Genomic DNA, 20,560 nt, shown 5'->3' on the forward strand with positions numbered 1-20,560 from the left:
GGAAAAACAAGTAAAAAAGCTAAAGTCGGGTGTCCCGACTTTGAAATACTCTGTACATATGTTTACAGAAATTATAGAAATTAAAAAAATTAAGAAAAATAAAAAAAATATTGGATCGATTTTAACCTCTCTCGTATAATTGCACATATACAAAGCAATTGCGTCTATGTGAGTGTATGAATGTCTATACGCGTCTATTCGTGTCTGTGTAAACATGTTTGCAGTCAACCAAAGCATCAGCATCAACAACAGCCGCGGGCAGTGCTTGAGCAGCAAATATGAAGTTATGGCTATAACTTCCTGTTAAATCGGTCTATCATAGCGAAACTTTTGTCGTTTATATTATTTTTTCCATCACTGAATGTCTCCACGTGCGTATGTAATTATGTAGTAAATATTTTTAATTTAATTAAATACATTTAATTTTTTTAAAATAATTATTAAAATATAATATATAATAATTATTTTTTGTTTGTGGGAGTTTGTACATGGTATTTTACTGCCAGGCTTGCTCGACTGTAGCGTTGTCTCTTGTTTCCATTCAAGAGCAGGTACGTCCAAATCAAGATATTTGAATGCTTCAGGTGTTGTAAAGGTTTGGTTTGTTTGTTAGGAACAAAACTCTATCATTTGGAGATAAGTCTGGTGAATATGGGAAGTGACTCATTAATTCGATTTTCTGCTGTGATGACATGGCGAACTGTTATACGATCCTCCAAGCCAATGGTTGCAACGTGACCGGTTTTACTGAAAAATGTCAATAGTGGAAAATGTCAGTTATTTTGATGATAAGATATGAGTACCTTTGTACAAGCGTTTTCAAGTATATCAAAACTGTTGAAATCCCTGGATGGTCTGATGGATAAGATAAATTGTCAATTGGTCAGCGTCTTTAAGTCCTATATATGTAAGAAGTATACCTCAGATATTCCAAGAAAGCCCACACTTGTGACATCCACTAAGGTCAGTTAGCATCGATATCATACAATTTACGCAATCAAAGGTCCTTAAATTCAAACTGTGGCTTGCTATATCCGCCACATATTTTCCAAACGAGAACTGTGTTTGCGTCCGCGTCCATTTTAATGTGCGCACTTAACGAAATTTTTTTAGCAAATGATGATAGTGGACAATTTTTGTTTCGTTAGTGGGCAAATGTATTTGTGCTGCCGAGCAAGTTCAGGCAACATGCTCTCGTATGGATGGCCAGCTAAACTCAACTAAGTAGCTTGGTTAAGATTTGAATAATAAATTAGAAATGAGAAATGTTTCAAGATAAATAACAATTATCATCAAAATTACAATAATTAAATTAAAATTACACATCTTTTCTATTTGAAATAAAAACCCGTTAAATGCAACGTTCTTATGTCTGCAAACTGATTACACGTCGAAACCACCACACCTCAAAAAAGTTGTCTATAGGTTAATTTATATTAAACAATTTGTTTTACTTATTTTCATTTCTCCTTATTTATTTTCGATACACTTTTACAATTTACAAAACCTGGTCATGGAAGTGAACATATTAAATATACATATTTATGGACATTCGTGCTTTTATGTACATTATATATTGTGTTGCTATTGATATCGCTATATACACTTCCGAACAACTAAATATTTTCATATATTGAAAGAATAAAACAATCAAAATCAAGTGTCTAAAATCAGGTAAGTATGAGCGTCCTTTCATATACCTTGTTTTGGAAATATGTATGAATATACATACATTTATTATTAAAGAACATAAAATGGATATGCGAATTTAGATAGGCTGTTAATTGATTACCAATTTCGAAGAGCACTTCATTTTAATAGAGTAGGGGCCATAATAAAATTAATAATTCTCATAATATATTTATATGTATACACAGTGAAAGTTAAAGCTTATGTCTTAAAATTTTGAATAATACTAGGTGCATTCGCTTTAATCATTAAAAGCGGGAAAATAGTAAATTAAAAAATTATATATATATATATATATATATACATATATGTATATATATGCTACAACTCAAAAAACTCATCCTGCTGCTTTTCCAGGCGCTTTAAGGAGTTCTGCACACGCCGTGTTTGTGCGGTAAACAATTGTTGCCCCGCCTCCGAGTTGCCGCTGTGGGTGGAATTGGGACACAGCTGTTGTGGCGGACGATTATTACGCCGGTGTGGAAACAAATCTATGTTGTTCACGTAAACATCCACGTCCATCTGATAGTTGATCATGCTGCTAGATGGTAATTTTTGGTTATCAAATTCTCAAGTTCAACAATTTCACCCTGTACCCAGTACAATGATCTCATACCACTCCCTGAAAGTGCAAAGTAAAATATATAACAGGCAGAAGGAGGCGTGGCTGACGCCACAAAGCCAAGACAAGTTGATTTTGCCCTGTCGTTCCGTATAAAGACCTAGAGTCAGAAACTATAACAACTTATGAAATGAGATGCCTGTAATCTTTGTAATTTTGTACTAAAATTATTGCTCATGTGTCATCATGATACGTTAAATGTAGAGTTATAGCCCAAGCTTTTCCCGCAGCTGTTGTTGTTGTTGCTGCTTTGGATCAACTTTATACTGCACACATGATCACACACAGACACGCGTTGACACACACAGACACAATTCCGATGTACATGTGCATTCATATACCCTTTACCTGAGTTCTAATTCCTAAAAGGTATAATCGATCACACTTTAGCTTTTCCAATTGTTTATAATAAATTTAAATAAGCAAGAAAAGGAACTGCAATTTGAAACATTGGACAAGAAAAGTCCAGAAATTATTATCAGCGAACGCTCCAATAACAGCAACAAAAGCCAGCGAACTCCGGAAATTAGTGTCATACTCTGATGTCATCAACTCCCATCTTTTTCTTTAGCCTCCATTTTGAAATCGATTAAACATACAAAAAAGATTCCTTTCATCCTAAATTCAAACAACCTTAAGCCCTGACTTTGAAATATACTATACCTATTTGTAGAATAATTATAAAAAAAAAATTAAAATTACCAAAATGAAAAAAAAAACACACAATAACACACATGACCCAACCTCAAAATCACCGACCCACCGCAAGATATCTTACAGTATTACAAAGACATTAAAAATAAATAAAATATTTCTAAACACGGCCCAACACGAACATGTTATAAACATTAAATGTACCTCATGGAAAGACGTATATGTGCATAGATGTTTTTTAAAATAAAAGTATTATAAGCAACCGAACAAATCAAACTATATTTTTAATTTGTAGTACTAATGAGTAGATTTGAAAAATATTACACAACATTTTCCAATAGCTTCAACTTTAAATTTTGTAAATTACATTAAAAAAAATAGTTCTTAGCAAATCTCTATATACATATAAAACAGTTTGTTCTGACTGATTGATTGGTGATCAACGTACAGCCCAAACGGTAAAGGCTAGGAAGCTGAAATTTCGACTCAAGTATCCTTTCATAGCGTAGACTGGCGATTTTGGAAAATTCGAGCTCCAAAGGGGGAAAACGAACTCCAAAATTTGTTCGAAAAATCCACATTTTTCAACCGATTGACCTAAAACGTTTCTAAAGTCAATAAAAGAATACAAATAAACTGCATACTCGGTTTCTTGAAATTTATCTTGGAGCATGAATTATTGGGGTTTTTATATTTCTTCACTTTTTTTCAACTGAAAAGTTTGTGTTATTAATGTTGTCCGATCGATTTCAAGTTTGGTATCCGTAATCAACATAACTACAAGTATATTATAATATAAGAACTAATTACAAATTAGGAGTGCTAGCTACCTTCGCCACCGACTCGACTTTTAGATAATAGAAAAGTATTTACAGTTTATGGAAAATATTAGTCTTTAAGAAATTTTATAATTTGTTCGGTGTTTTGGCTTGTAGGGTTGACTAATAGGCCGGATGGTTTGGATTCCCCAAAATTCTTAACTCTAGGATAGTGGAGGTGAGTGCAATTATCTAATAGGTGTTCAATTGACAGATTTTCCCGCATTCGCGGCAGTTAGGATTAGGTTCTCCTTTGAGGATGTGCTTATGTGTTAGATCACTATGACCAGTTCTGAGCCTAGTCAGCGTATTACAGATTTTTCTGTTCAAAATTGGGTTATAGTGCATTTTGGACTTATTATGATTGGAGGCTTTATACCAATGCTGGAATAAGGCCCATTTGGCAATTTCTTTAGTTTTCAAAATTGTACCAATATGTTTGGCGATGTCCATTTGTGAGCAAGGTATTATTTTAGAACATGGTGCTCTTCCTGCCAGTTTCGCCGCTTTGTCAGCGAGATCGTTGCTTTCTATATCCATGTATCCTGGAGCCCAGATGAGCTTTATTTTGTTTTGATGTTGTAAAGCGTAATGACGGATCTCAGATAGAAGATTGCTTGTGTTGTATAGATTGGCTACACTTTGGAGTGTGGATAAACTGTCGCTGCAAATGATGTGCTTGCCTTTATGGTATACTGCGTGTTTGATGGCTTTTAGGATCGCTACAGCTTCGGCTGTAAAAACGGAATAGTATTGAGGGAGATAGCCCCAGGATATAATAGATCCGACTTGGTCAACGACAGAAAAAGTATGCTGTATCGCTTTTGGATCCATCGGTGTAGAGTCTTCTCCAGTTTGGGTATTTTGCAGTTTCCTCTGCAAAGAAGTGCAGAAACATACAAGGTGTGTTCAAAAGTAAACAGGACTTTAAAAAAAAAAAAGAACAAATGGTTTTTCCGCAAAATCAATTCACGATCCAAAAGCATGTCGAACGCGTGTTTTAGCTCGTTGGCCGGTATGGCCGCCAGTATGCCGGTTTAAGCCTACGTCTGCATAACGCTTTCCTTTAATGGGCAAATGCATTTTTCCGAAAAGGTAGAAGTCGCACGGTTCCATATCAGGTGAATACGGCGAATGGTAAATGGTTAAAATGTGATTTTTGGTCAAATAATCGGTCCTTCGAATGTTGAAATGTCAATTTGTGCGGAACAAACCGTGCACACACCTTTCGTAAGCCCAAATGTTCGGTCAAAATGCGATAAATCGATGTTCAATTCAATTTCCATCAATTTCAATGATGATTTCGTCTGATTTTTGATTAATTCAGGCACAGTTTCGATGGAATTTTCGGTGATCACGAATTTTGATTGGCCCACATGTTGATCGACATTTATGTCCTCACGACCACTTTGACAACGTTGAAACCACTCGTGCACTCTGCTACGGGATAGGCAATCATCGCCATAAACATGTTCCATCAATTGAAACGTTTCGGTACAAGTTTTACCAATTTTAAAACTAAATTTAATGTTGGCTCTTTGTCCGAAGCTCATTTTCGCACCGATAACACAAACATACTGACACTTAAAACGCAATAACTTCACTTCCAATCAATGAAATGTCATGATATTCTCACTGGACAATCGATAAAGGTAGCAGATTCTATCGCACCAGTCGCAACCAGGGGGCGATAGATTCCAAAAGTCCTGTTTACTTTGGAACGCACCTTGTATCTTTTGATGAAGTGGAAGCTATACAACGCTGTGTGGAAGCTATACAACGCTGTGTTTATGGTAGTATTGCGTAGTTTCCATGGTGGTGATGGGCTGACTTTGTTCCAGCAATGCGATATTGCAATGTCGTGTCCCTTGCTAAATTCGATACATCGCAGAATTGTAGACATAACTTTGAACCTTTTCCGATGCTTATATGCACACTGATAGTCCTTCCTTAAGATAGGATTCGTGGAGCACAATACTTTGGGTATAAGCTTGAAAGTAGTTTCGGCAACTCTGGTCGCTATATCTGGCAGACCCGCTTCCGCTAATATACATTTTGAGGGCGTCGTTGGATAAGCGCCTATGCTCCGTCGTACTGCCGCGTGATTAGGGGGAAAACCCATTTTGATGTTAGACGTGGCACGCCAACCATAAATGGGCAGCCCATAGTCAATTTTGGATAACATTAATGTTCTTGTAGCATGAATCAGTATTGTTGGATGAATATGGGATCGTTTTGTGGTTAAAAATTTTATTATGTTTAGGCGTTGGTTTAAATTAATTCTGAGATCATAACAATGTTGTTTGAATGTGAGTCGTTTGTCGAATGTACTATAATGGCGAGAATTTTCAAGAAGTTTACCTGCTACGTTATTAAAAGTTAAAGTAGGATAAGTACAATGGTGTTTCTTACATATATGTAATATTTTACATTTTTCTATAGAGAGCGTGGCTCCAGAAGTTTTCCCCCAGTTTTTAATATCTTTTAGTATTTTTTTAAATGTATTATTTAGAATTGTTGTGTCTTTACTTTTACTAAATATTAACGCATCAGACGCATAAACTGATAGTTCTATTTTTCTATTATTCAGTGTGATGTTATTAAACGATTGGAAGGCGATCATGAACAATACGACTGACAGTGGGGCTCCTTGGGGGATCCCGTTGTAGAGTGTGTAGAATTTTGATAGTGTTGTTAACTCTGACACGAAAGGAGCGATTGGTCATGAACGCCTTCACCAGGTTGAAGATCCTAGGACCTACACCCCAACGGGTGATCCAAAACAGTATGCACCCCTACGCGGTCAAAGGCCTTTTCAAAATCAGTTGCCAGGATGGTAACATGATTTTTGGTCGAAAGGGCGTCTGATGCGTAATGGTTGAGGTGCAGGAGGGAATCCAGCGTACTGTGTTTTGGTTTAAATGCCGTTTGGTGGGGGCTAATGAAATTGTGCTTAGTGATATACCACATAAATCGTTTTGCAAGGATTTTTTCTAATATTTCATTTAAGCAGGGGAGGAGGGAGATAGGCCTGAAAGATGCTAATTTGTGAGTTGGTTTATTGGGCTTCGGCATTGGGATAATAATAGCAGACCGCCATACATGAGGGTTGGTACCTAATTCAATAATTATGTTGTAAATATCCAATAGCCTATTCTTCGACTCCATTGGTAAATTCTTGAGCATTAGGTAAGATATACGGTCATTGCCCGAGCTTTTCCCTTTAGCATGGTGTAAGGCCAATTCTAGCTCAATAAGAGTGAAATTGGATTCGAGGTCGAGCGCATCCGGAGATAAGTTGGATCTAGAATATTGTTGGGATATGAAGCGATCCTTGCATGACTTGTACTCCTGGGCGAAATTTTCATCTTTGGAGTAGTTGGACCACGTACTTCCAGAGGCATTTGCAATATCAATTGATGAATGAAGTTCTTCCCCTCTATCTATTATTACCTTAAGTGGGGAAGGCGGGTTTCCTATCAGTGCGTTTATACCAGCTCATACTTTCTTTGTTGTTGTGCAGGGCGTTATTTTGGAAGTGTATGCTTCGAAACTTTCCCGTTTGGCCTTTTTGCAGCTTTTTTAAATAATGCGTTGGCTTGTTTGTATGCTAGTAAATTGCCGGTGGATTGAGTTTGTTTATATTTGTGCCACAGCTGCTGTTTCTGTTCTCTCAGTGCTTGAAGCTCTGGGCTTCACCAAACAATACTCTTTGTACGTAAATTAGACTTCGTTTGGAGGATTGCAACATTAGCCGCTGCTTTAATTGCCCTTGATATTCTAGCTGCAAACAGGTTTAAGTCGTTTGTAGTTGGAAAATCAAACCGTTGTTTGCATACTGCCTGGAAGATTTTCCAATTGGCTTGATCCGTGTGGTACTTGATCATTGGATGGGTCTTTATAGTTTTAAAATGTGTCTGAACAACCGTCGATATATGGAAATGATCACTCCAATGTAAATTTATTTATTTATTTATTTAAATCAACAAGTAGTTCTGTCGATTTATTCCAAAACAATATATATGTATTAACATATTATATATATATTAAGATTAAAATTAAAAATACAAATATGATTAATATAACAAAGTCTGAACTTACAAGATAAGAAAGCCTACAAAAAAGCTGTACAATAACGTCTATAAATGCCCCCGACACGTTGGGGGAATTTTATTTCACAGCCATATGTGGTCAGAGACATTATAGACCTGACAATCTAAGCAAATAGTATGTAGAAGAGGAAAATTAATTCTACTTAGGAGCTAATTAGAAAAAGTAAGGAGTAAAAAGAGACAGAGGTAAAGAGGGAGAGAAAGGAAGAGGAAGAGAAAGGGGAAGAGAGAAACAGGGAAAGAGAAAGATGGAACAAGAAAGACAAAAGGAGAAAGAGGGAAATCTCCAACCCGGTGGGGGAACGTTTTAAGCCAGTCCGGCCAGCTATGCCCCGACTCACAGCAGTATGTGGTCAGAGATTTCCACGGAGATAACTATAAAGAAGAACTTTTATAGAATAAAGAGAGAGTTCTGTTGAAAGTAAATGAGAAAGCTCATTATAATTGGAACACATGACTCGAAAACGATTGTGCGCAGCGTAATCGGTTGTGCACCTAGACAAGACGAATGGCAAATAATTCCTTGTTGGTCTACAAGGAACTGAAAAATTAAGGCGACCTAACAGGGAAGAGGAGTCAACCTCGCCGATAATCAACTTGTGGAGAAAAACTACTCCAAGAACAGTCCTACGATTAACTAAAGAAGGAAGGTTTACAAGCATCAGCCTGCTAGAGTACGATGGCAAGCGGAGGTTGGGATCCCAGCTTAAACCACGTAGAGCAAAAAGAAGGAATTGCTTCTGAACAGACTCAATACTTTCCTGATGCTTTCTATACTGCGGAGACCAAACGCATGAGCAGTATTCAAGCACAGGGCGTACTAGTGCAGTGTAAAGAAGCTTAGTGGTATATGGGTCATTGAATTCCTTGGACCAACGTTTAATGAATCCAAGTAACCCCTTAGCCTTATTGACAATACTAGATATGTGAAGGTTGAAGTTCAATTTGGAATCAAAAAGAACCCCAAGGTCTTCAACAGTCGATATACGTTGCAATGGCACATTGTCAATCGTATACGTAACTAAATGAGGCAAAGTTCGGTGAAATGTCATGAACTTACACTTAGCGCCATTGAGGTACAAGTGGTTAGCTAAGCACCACGATTGCATGCAGTTCAGATCATCCTGCAGGCGATGAGAATGAGTATGGTCTTTATAAGTCAGAATAAGTTTCACATCATCAGCATACATAAGAATATGAGAGTGTGACAAGGTAGAGGGGAGGTCATTAATAAATAATGTAAAAAGTAAGGGGCCAAGATGGCTACCTTGAGGCACACCTGATGATGCAAACACGGGCTTAGAAATGTGCGACCTAAGCAAGATCCGTTGGGTCCTATTTTTTAGATATGACGAAATCCAACTCAAAAAAGCGGAGGGAAATCCTATACGACTTAGTTTAAAGAGCAGAAGATCATGGTTCACAGAGTCAAATGCTTTACTGAAGTCAGTGTAGACGACATCAGTCTGCATTTTTAAAATAAATGCTTCATTTACCAAGGAAGTAAATTCCAGCAAATTTGTCGTAGTAGACCGTCTCCTCATGAATCCATGTTGAGCTGGAGATATGACAGATTTACAGAGGTGCTGCAAAGTGCTGCAAACTATTTTTTCAAGAGGAATAATAAATTATAAAGAGGAATAATAAAAGATTCTCTCCAAATAGTTGGAAAGATTGAGGAACCAAGTGACAGATTAAAAAGTTTAAGTAATGGTTGTAAAAGGGAACTAGAACACTCCTTGAGAACACAACTAGGAATGTTGTCTGCTCCAGGAGAGTATGAAGATTTTAAGGATTTGATAGCAGAGAGTAGACAGCTATCAGAAATTATGGGAGCGTAAATAGTGTGGGAAGATGAAATGCTATAAGGATAAGAGGTATTACTAATAGAGACAGAGGAATATGTTGATTGGAAGAAGTTGGCAAACAAGTCAACAGCTTCAGAATCGTTGCTGGCTTTTTTGTCACCAAGGAAAAATGACGAAGGAAGGGAAGCAGATTTACGTTTAGAGTTAACGAACTTATGGAATTGTTTAGGGTCCTGTGCAAATTGTATCTTGCATCGGGCAAGGTAATTATTATAACATTGTGAATTAAGGAGAGCAAAATTGGATTTCGCTAGAGTATTTATAGAAGTCAATAGATAAGCCCGACTGCTTATACTTTTTAAAGCATCTAGATTTAACATTTTTTAAGTTTGAAAGTCTTGGTGAAAACCAAGGAGGTTTTCATGACGCAGACGAAATGACACGTTTTGGGATGCAGACATCAAAAAGAGCAATAATAGTGTCATAGAAAAACTTTACGGCTATGTTGATGTCAACAGCACTATACAAATAGGACCAATTAGTTGCTGCAATAAGTTCGTTTAGCAAAGAAAAATTTCCTTTGCGAAAGCACAAACTAGTATTTTTGGGAATAAGTGCTGGTATAGAGGTAGGGTTTGAAATTGAGAGGGAAATTTGCAAAGTAGGGTGGTAAGAATCTTCAGGCAGTATAAGGGGAGAAGACCTACAGATAACTGTACTAGCAGGGTCGGTGACAAAGACGAGATCAAGCATTCTGCTTAAGTGATTACGTATAGAATTAATTTGGAACAATGAAAGGTCAAACAAGCAGTCTAAACAGGCATGCTCTGCCGAGGGTACCAAATAATTAGACTGATTGAAGAATGACCATTCAATGTTAGGCAAATTAAAATCACCTACCACAACGAACGCGTCACTGTCACGTAGGAGATTAGAGATTCCCCTAACATTCTGATATAGAATGTTTAACGAAAGTGGACGAGCTCCTAGTTTTTTGAAGTCGAGCTTGAGGTTGGCTGCAAAGTTTGGCCAGCAGACTGTAAGTTGACCGGCAAAGAGCGAGCTCGTTTTTTCTGCCTAAACTCATGTACAATCATTTGTGGCGGCCAAAATTTTGGGTCACAAATAGTTGTAAATGATTCAGGCGGTACACTTATTTTGAACGAGGCTATTTCTCGGGGCTCGGAAAAGCTAAACTTAGAAATAGATACAGCAGCTGTCGACTTACTTGCGATATAGGCAGCGATAGCCTCACAAGAAGTATCAGGGGACAACCGAGACACGAAAACTTGCTTTCTAGGAGCTACCACTGTAAGAGACGGGGGCAGAGGAAGGGCTGGGACTGCCGCACATTCTACGGCTCCTGAAGAAACTATAGGAGGTGGTGCCGACGTTTTAGAAGAAGCCCTTGTTCTTACAGGTTTAGATATATTAGACACATGAGGAACTACCAACGGGGCCAACATAACATGAGCCGGCGAAGGCAGAGGGGAAATTTCAAATAAATTTCCAGGCGACGTAGACAATGAAATTGCCGGCGACACATCTACATTTAATAGCGAGGGAATCGGAGAAGCTATCTGAGCCGAGCTAGGTGGCACCTCTAAGAATTGAGGTTCAAGCCTACGCTTGGGAGGAGAATCGAACTTATATTTACTAAGCAAGTCGGTCCCTGTGTCAAACTCACTTGAGAGTTGCTTAGTAATTCTATGCAAGCTCAAAAATTTATTTCTCACATTGTCATACATACGAGAGGAATTAAATTGTATGTCTATGCAAACAGGGCATGACCATTTCAAACCACCACAACCTTTTTTAGGCGGGTAAATTTTATCAAGGTCACGACCACTTAGTCCAGCACACTTAATATGCATAAAATTCTCGCACAACCAACAACTTATAAATCGTTGTTGTTCGGAATCAATTGCATCGGACACATAATTACTAACTGGTGGTATTTGCAAAACACCTGGGACTAAAATTTTGTGTTATTAGGTCTTATAGTCTCCGAGATATAGGCGATTATACGAGTGGAAAGTCGGGAAAACCTCCATAGGGGGGAAGTGGGGGGGAAAATCAAAAAAATAAAACAAACTCGTATAGCGTACACATATAAGGCATCTTTGTGCAAAATTTGGTGTCTCTATCTCTTATAGTCTCTGAGATCCAGGTGTTCATACGGACGGACAGACGGACAGACAGACAGGGCTAGATCGACTCGTCTCGTCATGCTGATCAATAATATATATACTTTGTGGGGTCTGCCGCGCCTCCTTCTGCTGTTACATTTTTCAGCTCCCGCAAACCTAATATACTTCTGTATATTTCATGTACAGAGTATAAACACCGATTAAACTCCGCTAGAATGACAATACGTCTGCTCGCAACGAGAGGTAGTCGAAGACTGAATTAAATTGTTAAAAAATATTGAATTATTTAATTAAATTAATAAATAAAATTAATACATACACAGAAAACATGTTTATGTACAGTTTTAACAGCATGCATTTACATCACCGTGTCTCTGCGTATTTATATGCGTGTATGTATGCAGCACAAAGTTGAACCAAAGCAGCAACAACAACAGCTGCGGGCAGCGCTGCAAGCAGCGCATGGGTAACGATTTTATTTATGGCTATAACTTTCTTCAGAATTCACCAATCATGATGCAACTTAACATACGGAGGTGTTTGCCAAATTCGAGTACAATATTCCGGAAAATTTCCGGAAATTATGGAAAAATCACGAATTGCGGAGGAGTGGGGGTGCATCGAAAAACAAAACTTAAACTCGTACTTTCTTGGTCTTAGGAGAATCTGAATACCAAGTTTGGTTGTTATAGCTCTTATACTGTCTGAGATCCTTGCGTTCATACCGACGGACGGACAGACGGACATGGCTATTGACTCGCCTTGTCATCGTGATCAAGAATACATATACTTTGTGGGGTCTGCCACGTCTCCTTCTGCCTGTTACATACATTCGCACAAAACTAGTATACCCTTTCACCCTTTGGGTACATAGATAAAAAGCTTAGTTTCTGCGCATATTCACTCCTCTTAATAACACATATATCCGGTATTATTACTGTATGTAATTTATGATATTATTTTCAACGACCGATAAAACTGAAATGATCATATGATCCTTAGTTCTCTTTCCAATAAACAATGCATGATTGTCAAATTTGATTGAAAAGAATTGAAAAAAAAAAAAAAAAACAATCTTGGGAAATCACTGGGGAGTGGTGTTGGGATACAAATTTTGAAATACGCTTGTTCTGCTTATACATATAAGAAATGTGCGCTCTAGCTCCTATAATCTCTGAGAGCTAGGTGTTCATACAGACAGGCAGCACAAAATCTTGTCAAGCTGAATAAGAATATATATATATAGGCGTCCGCCTGTTACAGTTTTCACTTTGCGCAAACCTAATATATTCAGGTACAGAGTAAAATAATAGTTAGGCATCGACGGGCTGGTATGAAAATAGTCAATAGTTGAACTTACTCTTTAGAGCGCTCCACATATTTTCGCGACTCCGAAATAGTGTTATCAATTTTATTGAGAAAATCGTTCATGCACTTCCTATTTTCTTCCTCCGGCGTCATCGTAGACACCGAGTCCATTGACTTGCTTTGCTTACTGCTGCATGCTTTATGATTGATCATCAGAGCAGGATCCTCGTCGGCGCTATGCACGAGTACCTCGCCAGCAATTGAATAAGGACGGGCATGTAAAGGACCAGGACGTGTACTTTGACAGTTGCTGCTGCTACCAACACTGCTGGAACTACTGTTGCTATTTGTATAATCGCTGTTTCTGTAGGTGTTTGATTGCCGTCGGTTGTTGGAATTATGCACAGCGTCCAGTTGCTCTTTTGTTGTTATGGCCGAAACGGCCAGCGCATCGGCTAGTCCCGCAGCTGATGCGCTGATATTTAGACTAGCTTGAGGATAATAGGGCGACGCCTTTTCAACAGGAACTAGCAAGAATTGTCGCAAAAATAGGCTATCAGATGCAAAAAGGCGATTGGTGCGGCGAATTTGCTCCATCTGTTTTTCAGAAAAATACAGAAAAAAATTGTTTCCATAATTAATTAAAGTTATTCAAAAATGAGTTTTCATCAATAATAATCCTAAACAATTAAATATATGGAACTAGAGACTGTTATTTTATGCGCTCCGGCACTTAAATTTCATAGTGATTTTAATACCCATTATAGGGTACAAAGGGTATTTATATTAGGTTTATGCAAAGTATGTAACTAAAGTAAGCATCTCAGACCCCATAAAGTATTTATATTATTTCCGTCTGTCTGTTTGTCTGGATGACCGCAAAGATCTCAAAAACTATAAAATCTGAAACCAAAGTTGTATTTTGTCTAATATACAATCTGTAAAAAATTCATTCTCTCCTGCGCTTGACAACATTCCTAGTTGTGTGTTCAAAGAGTGCAGTACTTCCCTCTGTAAGCCGTTACTTAAGCTTGTTAATCTGTCCCTTGACAACGAAATCTTTCTTGCTTTTTGGAAAGAATCGATTATTAAACCACTCCACAAAAAGGCTTGTAAGCCAGACATTTCTAACTATAGAGGCATTGCCAAACTGTCTGCCGTTCCTAAATTATTTGGAACAATTAAAAAAGCTAAAGTGTCCTGACTTTGAAATACTCTGTACATATGTTTACAATAATTATAGAAATTAAAAAAAGGAAGAGAATTAAAAAAAAAAATTTGATCGATTTTACCTCTTTTGGTATTCGAACTCACGTAAAGGGTGTATAATTGCACATTTACATAGCAATTGCGTCTGTGTGAGTGTATGTATGCCTATGCGCATCTATTCGTGTCTGTGTAAACATGTTAGCAGTCAACCAAACAGCAACATCAACAACAGTCGCGGGCAGCGTTTGAGCAGCGCTGCAACAGCAAATATATTTATGGCTATAAATTCTTGTTATATCGGTCTATCATCATACGGACACATAATAACTAACTGGGGGTATTTGCAAAATTTTAGTTCGAAATTCCAAGAATTACGGGAGTTAGAGAAAATCGCGATTTGCGGGGGAGAGGGGGAGGGAGGTCTAGGTCTTATAGTCTCCGAGATATAGGCGATTATACGAACGGCGGTACGGAAAAATCCCCATAGGGGGGAAGTGGGGGGAAAATCCAAAAAATAAAACAAACTCGTATAGCGTACACATATAAGGCATCTTTGTGCAAAATTTGGTGTGTCTAGCTCTTATAGTCTCTGAGATCCAGGTGTTCATACGGACAGACAGACGGGGCTAGATAGACTCGTCTTGTCATGCTGATCAAGAATATATATACTTTGTGGGGTCTGCCACGCCTCCTTCTGCCTGTTACATTTTTCACTTCCCGCAAACCTTATATACTCTTGTACATTTCATGTACAGAGTATAAAAAGTAAGAAGTAGAAAGAGGAAAAGAAAAAAAGATGGAAAGAGAGATAGAGAAACAGGGAAAGAGAGAGACGAAAAGAGAAAGAGGGAAATGTCCAACCCGGTGGGGGAAAATTTAAATGCCAGTCCGGCAAGCTATGCCCCAACTCACAGCAGTAAGTGGTCAAAGATTGTTCCGAAGATAATTATAAAGAATAATTTTTATAGAACAGAGAGAGAGTCCTGTCGAAAGTAAATGTGAAAGATCATTACAATGGCTGCACATGACCCGAAAACGATTGTGCAAAGCGTAATCGGTTATGCATCTAGCCAATATGGACGGCGAATAATTCCTTGTTGGTCTGCAAGGAACTGGAAAATTAAGGCGACCTAAGAGGGCAGAGGAGTCAACCTCATCGATAACCAACTTGTGGAGAAAAACGACTCCAAGAACCGTCCTACGATTTACTAAGGAAGGATGGTTTTTAAGCATCAGTCTACTAGAGTACGATGGCAAGCAGAGATTGGGATCCCAGCTTAAACCACTTAGAGCAAAAAGAAGGAATTGCTTCTGAACAGACTCAATACTTTCCTGATGCTTTCTATACTGCGGAGACCAAACGCATGAGCAGTATTCAAGCACAGGGCGTACTAGAGCAGTGTAAAGAAGCTTAGTGGTATAAGGGTCATTAAATTCCTTAGACCAACGAGTAATGAATCCAAGTAATCCCTTGGCCTTATTGACAATACTGGATATGTGAAGGTTAAAGTTCAATTTGGAATCAAAAAGAACCCCAAGGTCTTCAACAGTCAATATACGTTGCAATGGCACATTGTCAATCGTAAACGTCCCTAAATTAGGCAAAGTTCGGTGAAATGTCATGAACTTACACTTAGCGCAATTGAGGTACAAGTGGTTAGCTAAGCACCACGATTGCATGCAGTTCAGATCATCCTGCAGGCGATGAGAATGAGTATGGTCTTTATAAGTCAGAATAAGTTTCACATCATCAGCATACATAAGAATATGAGAGTGTGACAAGGTAGAGGGGAGGTCATTAATAAATAATGTAAAAAGTAAGGGGCCAAGATGGCTACCTTGAGGCACACCTGATGATGCAAGCACGGGCTTAGAAATGTGCGACCTAAGCAAGATCCGTTGGGTCCTATTTTTTAGATAAGATGAAATCCAACACAAAAAAGCGGACGGAAATCCTATACGACTTAGTTTAAAGAGCAGAAGATCATGGTTCACAGAGTCAAATGCTTTACTGAAGTCAGTGTAATCGACATCAGTCTGCATTTTGAGAATAAATGCTTCATTTACCAAGGAAGTAAATTCCAGCAAATTGGTCGTAATAGACCGTCTTTTTATGAAACTACTGACTTAACTGTGTGCTTCCTCAGCACGTTGTACACACGGTCCAGTTATCCCCGAAAAGTCCGATGCGGGACATTTAATTTTGATTTATAAATCGGGACGTCCCGCCAAAATTGGAGCGTTCGGCAACGCTGATATGTACCTACATTTAAATTTTTCATGCAGGCGTTTTCCGCCTATATACATACATATATACATACATAAGTATCCATTAAATTTTTTAATTCAATACTAATTTGTGTCTTCAATTCCAAATATGATATTTGTGAATGTAAAAGGTGTGTTTCTGCTTTTGTAAATCGCATGAATACACTCACAAAATAGGCTTAACGGTAAATGACTCTTAGATTTGTTCAGAATACATTTGTAGCGTTGTTAGCTAACACTAAAACGGTAAGTCGTTGTAAATATGCGATCAGCTGTGAATCTAGAGATGAGCATGTGTCGGATGCTCTATGTGTTAGAGCATCAAAACTATCGATAGTTGAATCCGTCGATACAATTAATAATTCCATTGAAGTTTGAATGCAATTAACAGAAAATTTAAATAATAACATCTTATAATTTATTGAGATCAATTAGAACAAATCATATACAAACATACATATGTACATCTGCCCGCAACGCGGTATCTGCTTTACTATCGCTTACGCAGTCGCCTAGCGACGGTAACGCATATTCTGCTTCGCATTGCGGGCAGATGTATGTATGTATATGATTTGTTCTTATTGATCTCAATAAATAATTAGATTTTATTATTTAAATATTCTGCTTATTGCATTCAAACTTCGATATTTTGATGGTATCGGTGGCTTCAACTATCGAAAGTTTTACTCTAGCAAATTGAGATGAGAATTGTCAGTGCTTTTTGATCGTGGCTCATCGCTGCACGGCATTGACACGAGTGCCGTGTTTCATATTCCGAGTTTGTGCGTGACCGTATTGACTCAATATGGCACGAAAAGACTGAAATGTGAATTTAAAATTAGGATATACCCTTATAATTAATCCCCTTTTTTGCACATAGTCTATCTTAAAACGTTGCATTATCTCTATATATAAAACAGTTTGTCCTGACTAATTGGTGATCAATGAAATGATGAAATTTGGACTCAAGTATCCATCATAGTGTAAGAGTACACTAAGAACAGAAAATGTTCATTTAAATACCTTAAATGCCTTCCTACTGGTAACTTATAAGGTGAAAACATATGGGTAGGTTATGCACACACAAAATAAATACAATTGGAAACATTACATTGAGCCGGGTTAAGACGGGCAATACCTGCTAGTGTATACATACATACATACGAATGTACATACATACTATATATGTACTTTTTACTTTTCAACCGTACGTAGAGAACCGCACACATAGACACGAACTGTTGCTTGTTCTGTGTGTGAGTGTGTGTAAATGATGTCCCTAACTATTTGATATTTGCGTTCTTTGTAATTTGTTGTTGCTGCATAAAGTTACTAATGAAAACTCTAATGCCAAATGTACTAAACAAAGAAAAAATTACTTTTAAAAATGTTAAATAATTGTTAATTAATTAAACTTTTTGATATTTTGTATTGTTTGTTCTGCCTGCATTTGTAAAATGCATATTTTGAAAATCCTTGAACGCAAAGTTGTAGATTTAGTTACGTAGATTACAGTCCCCAAATTTGAAATCGATCGGCAAAAATGTATAACACAAACCTTTCATTTGAAAAGGTGAATGTATATTAAAACCCCAATAATTCAAGCTCCAACAAAAAATTTTAATTTAAAAAAAAAAACGAGTATGCAGTTTTCTTTATTGATTTCAGAAACCAAGTTTTATGTCGATCGGCTAAAAAATGCGGATTTTTCAAACAAACTTTGGAGCTCGTTTTCCCCCCTTTGGAGCTCAAATTTTCCTAAATCCCTTCTTAGTGTGCACCTACACTACGATAGGATACTTGACCCCAAATTTCAGCTTTCTAGCTCTTACCGTTTGGGCTGTGCGTTGATCACCAATCAGTCAGTCAGTCAGGACAAACTGTTATATATATATATATATATATATATATATATATATATATATATATATATATATATATATATATATATATATATATATATGGAGATATGACAGATTTACAGAGGTGCTGCAAACTATTTTTTCAAATAATTTCGGTATGGCGGAAAACACCTGAATGATAAATTTAAATGTATGTACATATGCCGAACGCTCCGATTTATAAATCAAAATTAAATGTCCCGCGTCGGACTTTTCGGGGATAAGTCGACCGTGCGTACAACGTGCTGAGGAAGCACACAGTTAAGTCAGGACTGGCAGTCCACCTGGTGCGTAACGAAGATATGTATGTACATATGTATGTATGTACGTATAACCATACATAGTACTTATTGTACTATATTTGCTATTTGGAAAATGAACTCTTTAAAAAACTTTAGAGAGCGTCGAAAGAAGATCATATATTAAATAAACTTATAATTAAAAGCACATTTTACTTAGCCCAGCAAAGACGGGCAAGACCTGCTAGTGTTAATTATATTTGGATGACATATTCCCTCCGTTGGAAGCTTGCCTTTCAACGAGGGGCAGCAGGAAGAACTTGTTGACGGCCCTCATGATAGCTTCAGGTGCAGTTTTCAGAGTAAGTACACGAGAAACGCCATCCTTTTCGGGAATGAGTTTGACCACTCGAGCCAGCGGCCATCGCATGGGAGGTAAGTTCTCGTCGTTTATGAGCAAAAGGCATACAAATTGAGCAATACCCTTCCAGCACAGTGATAAAAATGGTGTTTCGCCATTTTTACCGCTTTTTACCAACATGAGGAGAGCAAGGGGGAATAAAACGCCAATCGATGCTATCAGCTAGACAAAACTGATGAACGGCTTCCATGTGGGAATCGCTTAGTTCATTTTTGCGCCGACAAAATTGGAAGCATTATCAGAACATCGGCTTGCCAAGAATAGATATGAGAAGCTTCAGAGCGCTGAGAAATGAAGCTGTCGATAAATCTTTCACCAGCTCTAAATGCACCGCTTTATTGTGAAGAAAATAAACACACCTATATAGCAGTCAATAGGAGCCTGGTGCGCACATCTGATTTGTAGAAGAAGGGTCCACAATAGTCGACTCGAGTGACTGTGAATGGCATCAAGACGCTCCCTCGGAAGATCTGCCATATAATGAAAATTGAACCAAAAGAGTTTGTGTGGAGTTTCGGCGTGATCAACCATCAGATATAAAGAGCCATACAACCAGAGTTCGGACTGGGCTAGGGCTTCAGAAACAGCGCCTCTCGACAGAATATCCGCTGGATTAAGGGCTGTAGGAACATAATATTGATACGTTGAACCGGTAAGGTTCATCTCTTATCCAGAAAAGAGCCAAGGCAATAGCACCAGCAAAAAAAACTTGCCGGCTAAAATGCATGTGTGTACGATCTCATGCATAACTTGAGCCAGCAGCCTAGCACCACTTAACTCTAGATTTTTCACCGACAACGTCTTTAACTTCGGAATTCGAGACTTTGAGCAAAGAAGATTACTTGGAGCAGAATTGAGAGTAAATCTGGGAAACGAGAGTCGACGAACGTTTTGGAAGCGGTTGTTTAGCTCAATCCAAGTTGTGTTGCGTTCAAGAGGCAAGCTTTCATCACATGACAGTTGGTCCTTACAGAGCTGTTGAAGAAATATCTTAAATTTAGTAATGAATGGATCAAGAAGCCCAAGCGGATCATAGAAACGGGCTATAGTAGACAACACCGAGCGTCTGCAAGGCTTTAGAATTGTTTTTGAAGGTGCTAAAGAGAACAACAACTGATCGGATGCAGGATCCCAAACAAGGCCAAGTGCTTTGGTTACATTGCTGCCGACATCAAATGTGAGATATTTTTCCTTGTCTTCTTCATCTAATCTCTTGAGGGCTTTTGGATGACTAGAGCACCATTTGCCAGCTGTCTGATGCATTTTGTCTCTACCAACAAACACTGAGTTGCTTCCAGAAATAAAATCGTCCACATAAACTCTGGAAGCAGAGCAGCTGAGCCAACAGAGAATGAGTCCTG

At 38.0% G+C, this 20,560-nt stretch overlaps 1 protein-coding gene across 5 annotated transcripts in view; it reads right to left on the bottom strand.

Annotated features, from left to right (window-relative positions):
- Positions 1-378: 378 nt before the first annotated feature.
- LOC115629447 (peptidoglycan endopeptidase LytF) overlaps positions 379-20,560 on the bottom strand; it is a 70,650-nt gene continuing 50,468 nt past the window's right edge. For 3 of the 5 annotated variants that reach the window (XM_030525908.1, XM_030525909.1, XM_030525911.1), the window contains 2 exons: positions 13,214-13,758; positions 1,785-2,230 (listed from right to left, as the gene is read on the bottom strand). In XM_030525908.1, coding sequence (XP_030381768.1) covers positions 2,011-2,230; positions 13,214-13,758 — 765 coding nt within the window. In that variant the 3' untranslated portion in view covers positions 1,785-2,010. Of the gene's footprint in view, positions 748-1,784; positions 2,231-13,213; positions 13,759-20,560 lie in introns of those variants that run through there. The other 2 variants (XM_030525912.1, XM_030525910.1) reach the window with 2 other exon arrangements.

Source organism: Scaptodrosophila lebanonensis, unplaced genomic scaffold, assembly GCF_003285725.1.
Source record: "Scaptodrosophila lebanonensis strain 11010-0011.00,11010-0021.00 unplaced genomic scaffold, SlebRS2 tig00000150-arrow-arrow-pilon, whole genome shotgun sequence".
NCBI classification, from domain to species: Eukaryota; Metazoa; Arthropoda; class Insecta; order Diptera; family Drosophilidae; genus Scaptodrosophila; species Scaptodrosophila lebanonensis.